Source organism: Antrostomus carolinensis, unplaced genomic scaffold, assembly GCF_000700745.2.
Source record: "Antrostomus carolinensis isolate BGI_N321 unplaced genomic scaffold, ASM70074v2 scaffold10778, whole genome shotgun sequence".
In the NCBI taxonomy this organism is placed as follows: domain Eukaryota; kingdom Metazoa; phylum Chordata; class Aves; order Caprimulgiformes; family Caprimulgidae; genus Antrostomus; species Antrostomus carolinensis.
In genome coordinates, this window is record NW_010332287.1 from 48,055 (window position 1) to 57,453 (window position 9,399).

Below are 9,399 nucleotides of genomic sequence, written 5' to 3' on the forward strand. Positions count from 1 at the left end.
AAGATCAAGACAAATACATTTTCAGTTGTTATTGTTGGGCACATCCTGTGAGGAGATGAGATACCATGATAATGGCCTCACCAACCTTGAGCTGCTAGTGGCTGAACCAGATGCCTTGCAAGAAGTAAAAACATTGCCTTTTTCTTAGGTAAAACTTAATGCTAGACAAACAGTACAATTAATGACTCTCTTCCCATCTAAGATCTTTCTAATAACTGGAAAAAATCTGTGAGGTGTCATTAGCACACCAGTGTATAACCCATTCTGAGAGCCCTTTCATAGTTGGTGGGTGCCATTGATAGTCATCTCTTCTTTCCTATGGAGGCATGTAATGCCTCTGGGAAAAATATTTCTACTGTTCATGCTCCCACTCTCACCGTTATGAGATACAGGACTGTTTGGATCTGTTGCTCCTTCCTGCTCATCCTAAGTTGAATGCTCACATGCTATGAATGTTCTGATGTTGGATTCTGAGCCAACAACATGTGGGATTAAAAGAATATAGCCAGAACTGGAGAGAGGCATTGCAGTTTTCTACTGTACGTCCTTGAGTCAGAAAGCCCCTTTGGCTCCTTTGGCAATGGTATCAGATAGGAGAGATTTACTCTGAGAGATATTAAATGCTATTTTTCTTTAGAATTGAATGTTGTATTTACTGTAATGACCAGAAGTCCTTCCAAGATTTTTGTTTTGTTTTGTTTTGGGTTTTTGTTCCATTTTCCTAATGGAAAGTAATTGTTGTTCTCAGAACTGCTTTTTTCATTGTAGTTCATGTTTTTTTCATGAAGAGGTTCTTGAGATGCATCTTGTATTTTAATGAGGTTTTACAATTCTGTTTTAACTAAACCTATTTTTTCTATTTTTCTTCCAAAGCCTCATTTCTCTGGGTTAGACAACCTTCATATCCTTGCTGTCAAGAAGTTTTTTCTTACTAATAGGACAAAACAATGATGTAAAAGGATGTTGAAAGTGAAAAAGTTATCATTAACTAGTGACTGTCAAAATGCATAACAGTTTAGATGAGACTCTATTCTGAGATAGCCAAAGGGAATCTCCTAATGCCATCTGAATATAGAGCAACAATGATACAGAAATGTTAGTGGTTTTCTGGAAAGCTTGTCCACTCCACCTACCAACCATGTTGTCACCTGGAACATTATTCATAACATCACCTAATATTGTGGCATTCTATAGGAATTCAGAAATTATCCTGTATTTACTACTTGAAACACAATCCTAGTGAGGATAAATATGTTTGTAGACTATGATTTAAAACTAGAAAAAGGAGTTATTTATCATCCTGCATTATATTTTGAAAAGCGTAAGTCACATGTATGGTCATTTCTTGCCCTCTTTCCCATAATTTTCTTGGCTTATTTCATTCTGCTTCACTGAGAGGAATTCAAAATGTTGACAGCTGTGTTCCACTTTAAATATGTATGGACATGTGTGTGTGTATGTGTATCTCTCAATATCAGATGTTGTGTATTCACTCTTTGCTACACAGGTAAATCCTTATTTGAGTTCAAGTGATGAGTGATTTGAGTTCAATTTGGGATATTAGAAATTGTGAGTCTGTGTAAGATGTGCCCATTCTGAAGAACACAGCTGCTGGTAGATAATATTTCTCTATTTTTCTTTATTTCTTTGGACAGAGGAGAGAAGTTTAGAGTGGATGTATGCTGGATCTTGTATTTCCCAACCTTGAAGGATGTTCATTTATTTTGCAAAGGTTTTGTTCCTTTTCAGTCTGCAGTGTTTCCCTTCTCTTCTTTCACTCCTTTCTTTTTTTAAATCTAGGAACTTGCCTATGGTGATTATGTCTCCCATCAGAAAAGATTTTCACTCTTGACACTAATATTTAGAATTTTAATTCCTCTTTCATGGAATTCTTTCTTAGTATTTGCTTAAATAGTACTGTGAATTAATTGTCTGCTTCAGTGTAATTTTTAAATTTCCTAATATTTCTTGCCGATTTCTCTGCTGTATTTGTGTTTGCCAGTTCTGCTGGCTACTCACCTTTTTTCTATTTAAAGGCATCTGACATATTCTGTCTTAATGGCCAACTTTTCCTTCATTTTGAATAAATTTTTAATCATCTTATGATGTATTTGTTAACTTTTAGTCTATTCATAGTGTTTACTTAAGAGTATTATTTCAGGTTTGGATTTTTCATGTTCTACTTCATTTGGAATACTGAAAGCTAATTCTATATATATTTTAATAAACAGGCCAGGATTAAAACAATATATGATGAGCTAGAGGAAAAGCGAAAAGAAAAACTCAAGAAAAGACATGAAGATATGAAGAGAATAGAAGAGATTGAGAGACGAGTAGCTGATCTAGAATCAAAATTTAAAAGAAATAAAGATATATTTAAAGACATCCATGAGGTAAAAGTAGTAGCTTCTGGACCACTCACTATCATATTTTTTGTCATTACAGAAAAAAATAAGATGCAACAGAAGTCCATAGCTCAGGAGAATTGGATTTTGCAGCTGTGCAGTTGTGCTGTGATACAATATAACAAAACAGTGTAATTCCAGCCTAATTTTTTACTTTTCTTGCTTTCTATATTAGAAGAATCTTTCTGTCTCTTAACTTCTGTGAACTGTTTTCTTACAAAAGGGAAGGCTGTTTAGTACTTGCTTGTCTACTTTGTACTTCCTTGCTTACTTATGAACTGAAGAGAGCAACCAGTGTATAAGCCCCCAACCATGACATGCTGGAGACCTTCTTTGCTTCCCTGCTTTATGGGTGATACTGATAAAAATGTTTGTCCTTCCTCTCATGAAAGGTCTGTTTTGTATAATCAGAAAAAGAAACAGAAGATTTTTGTATTAATAACAGGTCCTCAACCTACTTGAATTGACTTAATTAAGTATACTCTTCTCTTCCAAGCATTTATTTTGCTTCTTGTAGGGCATTCCTGCAGTTACAGTATGACAGGTTTTGGCTGGCCCCTTTATCATCTTGAAAGTACAGCCAAAGAGCCATTTTCCTCCAGCTGCCCAGTGATCACCTAGTAGCCTGTTCCCCATATTTGCAGGGAATACTAGTGGTATACTAGTGTTGTTAACCTTCCCTGAGGTTAAAACCTTGGGAAAATTTGCAGAGAAATAATTTTTTCTCCAGACCTGCTCAAAAAAAGTAACAGGAATAGTAGCTAAACTTGTATGAAACATTTCTTCCATTATTAGACTTTCCTCTTTTAGATCTGGTGATCTTTTAGATCTTTGAAAGCTTTGCTTATTTGGAGTGCTGCAACAGTGGTAATAGAGAGCAGAATGAAAAGTAGACAGTGTTATCTAAATAAATTACTATTTGAAAAGAAGGTATAACAATGATGGATGCTTTTCAAAAATACTTGATAGTGAATAGATCAGTTCACTAGAAGTCCTACAAACACGAGACCTTAGCTAGGTAGATGGCAATTTCCTTAAGCAATGCTGATGGTTATATGTCCCCCTTCCACATCAACAAGCATTTGTAGAAACGAACAAATATTCAAAATCTGAACGTTAGTTCTGTGCAAGATGTAATGTCTGTACATTATATTGAAGTAAAACACTCAAACAAAACCATTCAGTCTTTCTTTTGCAGAATTGTTTGGAAAGTATTTTATTCACAGATTTATTTATTTATTTATTTTAAATAAGAGCATTTCCATACCTTTACTTTATCCTTTTTGTGTGTCTTTTTCTTGAGCAGGTTCTATTCCTTTTCTTGTTTTGGGAAATGACTCTGAAAACAAGTGGAAACATGGGAAAAATTTCATTTGTTTTCAGTCTTCTAGATGAGTGAAAGAGAGTTTGGCTTTCACACTGGTAACTGTACAAATCGGCAACACTGAAATAGTTGTGTTGTGCTACCATTGCACTTAAATGAGGCTTTGCCTACGACTCAAAGCCTATGTTTTATGTGCCACCATGAAATATGTGCAAATCCTTACAAACAAGTCTTTCCAAATATGAGCTGCCCCACGCTGTATGAATGGGTGGGCATGACTTGTTCAGTGTAACGAGCAGTTTTACAATCTAGGGAAGGTATTTGAAGCTCCCTGTTTTTTGGCAAAGGAACAAAGTGTCTTAGGGGCCAGAATTGAAAATGCAATAAATAGTGTGAAAGAAGTAATTATTTCTTAAGTGTCTGAAAGAGGAGAGAATTTTTACTGGACCTTACTGCCAGAAAAGAAAAAGCAAAATGCCTTCATTTTTGTTTCCGAATCATAGGTGGTTTATGTCCAGAACCAAGAATAGGAATTTTCAATAAGCCATATGCTTGTTACAGAACATTCTCGCAATCAAGTCAGTTCAACGTCTTTTGAGCCTGTTCATTTTAGACACAGGATTTTTTATTTTTGCTCAATGCTCAGATACCAGAATTTCTGCTGCCTCAGCAAGAATTTTTTTGATGCAGAATAATTCTGTTGGTTTATAGTTCAGTTATCCAGCTACTAGTAAATAGTTTATCATGGGACATGGTGTTATTTAGTGTTATTCTATTTGAAGGGTTCTTGACATAGTCTGCATGTAGCAATACCTCACTGTTTTTGGAGGAGAGATGGAAAATGTTGAATAGTTTGAGTTCAGATAATGGATTATGTGATAGTTTATTTTTGATGCAAGTTTAATAAGTCAAATTGAAAAATAAAAAAAAAAAAATCCTCTAATAGCTAATAGTATTTTCAAAACAAGGCATTAATGGCAGTGACTAATGTTGTTAGCCCTTCCCCAGCTAAAACTAAGTGGAAACAATGTGACAAAGATCACATCATTAGTTTTCTAGAAACCTAGAGAGGTGTGGTGTAAGTTATACATCATGGTCTATAGCTGTGTATTTGCTTCTGTTTTAAAAGCTTGGAAACAGAGTTTGCACAAGCAGATTTGTATGTGAATGATATGTGAAAGATATTGGCAGTTTCAAGGAAGAACTTTCTCATTGATTAAAGGTCTAAATTATTGTTTCAGAATGTAAAGACTAGTACCTATTTTCATATTCTTTGTTATATAGTCTAAATGGAATTTACATCCTTGAATGATATAACTATTATACAATATATATAATTGTATTTAGTAACGTAAAATTTTCCTTATTAGAAGTAATAATAATAATTATATATTTTAATATTTGGTGTTCACAATAATGATGCAAGTGAATTTATAAAATAGACGGGAACTCCTGTTTTTCCTGAGGTGCTAATTAATAATAGAATGAATTAATGAAAAATACAAAAATGAGATATCCAGATATTTTATTTTCTTTCTTCTTCCTTCTCTAGTTAGCTGTCCTTAGCTGTATTTTTCATGAGTTAGTGATAAGTAATAAATGTCTATTTTGTCCTTTATACAAATTCCATGGAAGCTATTCCAGATATATATTTTGATTTCTGAACTTTATTTGTAACTTTCTTGGCAGAAAGAAAGTAAAGAAGCATAGGGAGCAGAGGTAAGCAGTGATATTTTGCTGTAAGGTGATAAATGCTATATGCAGTAGCAGAGATATTTTTATTGTAAATGTGCATTTTTTTCGTTCAAGGTGTGGAGTACAGAAACCTACATAATGGAAAAATGGCTGTGGAAGGGAAAGCAAAAATAAGCTTAAGAATGGATCTGTTAAAGTATTTAAAAACTAATCTATTTTCTGATTTCTATAGAATGTAGGACAAAAACTTTTGAATACTAACATGTCTGTTTGTGCATAAACTCTCCAGAAATTATCCTATTTGGAGCAGAGAGTACAAGAGCTAGATAAACAGCAGAAGCAAACTGAGCAACAACTGGAACAAAAAAGAAGTACCATGCAGCAACAATTAAATAGTATACAGGTGAATAATTTAATGCTCGTATGGCTTTTTTGAACTATGTTTAATCTTAAAGGTTAAGCTGTCATTTCTACACAGTTACCTTGGAACTATATACATACATACAGTATATGTACTATTTCTTGTCTCTTGCTTGAACTAATCTATGAGGTCCATAGCCTTGAGACAGCGTAAAGTACAAAGTAGAATTGATATTGGGGTCATTGAGAAGTCCTTTGCTTTCTTCATTTACTACACTAGCTCAGATTGCTTGAGGGGCTTTGGAAATGCAATGGAGAAAATCAGTAAAGGACAAAAAAGATTCTAGTGTGATAGGAAGTGCCTGCTGATTGCAAGTTTGCTCAGCAGATGGCATATTTTTGTAAATGATGGCTTATATCTGCTGTATCAGTTACAAAACTGTATAATCCACCAAGGGGAATTATTGAATTTCATTTCTGAACACTGTGCTTTATATAAACATGTTTATAAGCTTTAGAAGAAACAAGCATTTTCTTTTGAAGATTCTGTTCATTTTTATTATTCTTTCATTTGCATATTGTATAAACTTAAGTTAGATTATTACAACATCGAAGATGAACCATTCAGATTTTATTTTTTTTTTTAAAGGAAAAGCTTTCCAGTTTTTCAGAGTAGTTTTCATGAATCTGGTAATTTCTACTGGAAAATTCTGAGATTTCCTACATATGACAGAATCTTAAATTAAGCATTGGGAAATTCATTCATTCACACAGGTTTCTAAATTTGACAGGGAAGACGGAGTTTCTATAGCCCTTTCTGTTAAAGATTGGGCTCTCTCAAACCGCAGCTTTACCAATGGATCTTAGAACATGTGGAAATGATTGATGAGTCAGCATACGGATAATCAGTAATTCTCCAATGGTTTTCAGTGCATTTTTTTTCCTATAATTTAAAAATATTATTCTTAATGCTCCCTTTCCTATTTATTCCTGTAAATAACTGTATTTCATTAGTTACTTTAGCAATATTTGAGCAGTATTCTGGAGGAGTGTTAGAGGAGTGTTCTGGCTAAGTGGAATAAAACAATGTACAAAGCCTATTTTATGAGATCTGTAGAGCTCTGAACTGGTAACAATACTTGGGAACCTTGAATATTGCATTCTTAGAGCCTGACCCTGTTCCTTGATCTTAGCAATTCAGGTTTTGTAAAAGGGGTTGCTTTATAAAAGGGGCTGTCTTATTTTTAACAATAATTCATATTTCTACCTACATATGCTTGGAAGCCAACATTTTCAGGTTTTTCTGTCTTCTTGGTTAAAAAGTCCTGAAAAAAGTGCAGGGAGTCAAAACAACAAAAATGTTTTTCATTGGCAGTTTTGTTCTAACACAGTTTTGTTCTCATATGTGAACCTGACTCTTTGGCTCAGATCATGTCATGGCTTCTTTCTTCATATTTATATCTGACCCTCATATCTTAATCACTTCTGATGTCTTTATTTATAAAATTTAAGGTCAGGATCGATCATACAGACTCCTGTATATAACAGGCAGTTGCATTTCTCCACGTTTTCCTGGTACTGAGCCTAAAACTCAGAAAAAAACAATTTTTCCTCAGAGGTTTGAGACTTTCTATGGGCGGTTCAGTTGCATAGGGATTTGCATTAATTACCATATCTTCATTTTCTTTCTAATGACTCTATGTTCCTGAAAGAAACTTGAAATTTCCATCTAATCCTATACAGATTCGTATTACACTTTTACGAAGTTCAGAGGCCTTAAAAATGTCTTGTTCTTGTGGTACCTTGCACACCTTCATATCTGTGATGACATCTGTTATAAAAGCTTCGATTCCTTATTTTTTTGAAGCTATTTTTTAGGTCTACCTCTAAGAAACACTTATTTCATAGGGAAAAAAATCATTAGACTATGCATCCAGCTACTGCTTCAGAAAAATGGGGCAGTATCTAAAGAAGAAATTTAAAAAATACTGATCTTTAAATACTGTGATGCATTCTTTGCCTACTGAATTGTGAGGTCTTGGAATTTCATATTTATAATGTGTGCACTTAAATTATATGTGTATATGTCTGTATATAAAGATAATCAAAATGTATTTTCCCATTTACATAGCTGCTTACAGCCCATTAGTATGGGTTACAAAATCTAATGCAGCAAGACCACTTTAGAAGTATCACCCAAATACTCCCACCTGTTTATTAGTAATGAACTGCTACAGTGCTCTATGTTTACCTTATTCATTGTGGGGAAGCTACAGCTTTGTTTACCAGATACTGTTGCTCTTGAAAGTAGACTTTGCTTGTGTCAGGAATTTTTACATTTTTGAGGTCCTGTGTCTGTCAGTCAATTTTTGGAATGAAAAAGACACTGCAATATAACCTCTCTTCTGTAGAACAGGAAGTTTAATGAAAACACTGGTTTTAATTTAAAGGTTTTCAGCAGCTTAACATCAGCACCTCTGAGCTGTGTACTTGTGGCTGAGGAAAGTAGGCAAGAGTTCAGGAGTCTTGTTCTCTGTGCTTTAATCCTCCACTCTGGAGTAGAGGACAACTGTGTTATGAAAAACCTGACAACTGAAAGAGGAAAACTCTCTGTTTAGGCAGCTAACTGAATAATGCCAGTTTTCAGAGATAAAAAGTAAACCATATTCAGCCTGGAGAATGTAATCTAAAAATACTGATTTTTCCTGAAAGTCACATGTTTTAGGTATCTGCCTAAAACAGGATTACATTTTGTGAGTTCTTTGATGGTCTAGCAGTAAAAGCTGCCAGTTAAGACGCTGACCCTGAATATACTCATATGTAAAAATAGTTACTTTTCACTGTCATTAATAAAGCTTTTGCTGTGCAAGCCAGTGCCTATTTGCAAAATCTTTATGTATGAGAGCAAATAAATATATATTAAAAAAGTATTTTATTAAGACAGCGGCCTACAAACATGCATACATCCCTAAACAACACAGGCAACTGCAGAAATACAAGTGCCATAGTAAAATGTATGGATATATAATAGAAGAATTGTGCAACAAGTTGGACAATTGTAACTGGATGTGCAAAGCTGTACTCCTACAAAACTGCAATTACTCCAGTTGCACTAAGTACTTCAACTACCCGCTCTGAAAGAAGTTCTTTGAGTATACAATTTCATTAATTGTTGCCCATAGTCATGTGCTTAAAATTCAGTTTTGGGAAATCTAGGCCTGCCAAGTTTACATGCTATGTATGTTTTAATTTTCAGGAAAAAAATGCATTTGCTTCCAGTCAGATTGCTGAAAACTCTCACACTACCAAAAATTTAAAAAATGAACTTAAAAATCTAAATGAATTATGGAACATGAAGCAAATACAGATGGCAAATGCAGAAAAATCTTTCACTGATTTGTGGTAAGACCTACCTATTATATGAATTTTAAAAGACAGTTTATTATTTTTACTGAAGTAATTTAGTATTTCTGTTTTATTACTATTACTATTACTAAAGATATTTCTATTTTACAGTATTATTTCTAGGAAATACAATGCACTTTTCATCAATAATTTGAGAGTGTTTTTGTCCAATCACTGCTTGTAGTTTTAATGCCCTTTTAGAAGTTATTA

At 33.8% G+C, this 9,399-nt stretch overlaps 1 protein-coding gene across 1 annotated transcript in view; it reads left to right on the top strand.

Moving 5' to 3' along the window:
* Positions 1-9,186, top strand: part of CCDC178 (coiled-coil domain containing 178) — a gene marked incomplete at its 3' end in the record, with an annotated part of 46,019 nt that extends 36,833 nt beyond the window's left edge. The window contains exons 13-15 of the mRNA XM_029086343.1: positions 2,232-2,393; positions 5,714-5,827; positions 9,041-9,186. Of these exons, the coding sequence (XP_028942176.1) occupies positions 2,232-2,393; positions 5,714-5,827; positions 9,041-9,186 (422 nt within the window). The remainder of the gene's footprint in view (positions 1-2,231; positions 2,394-5,713; positions 5,828-9,040) is intronic.
* Positions 9,187-9,399: the final 213 nt, after the last annotated feature.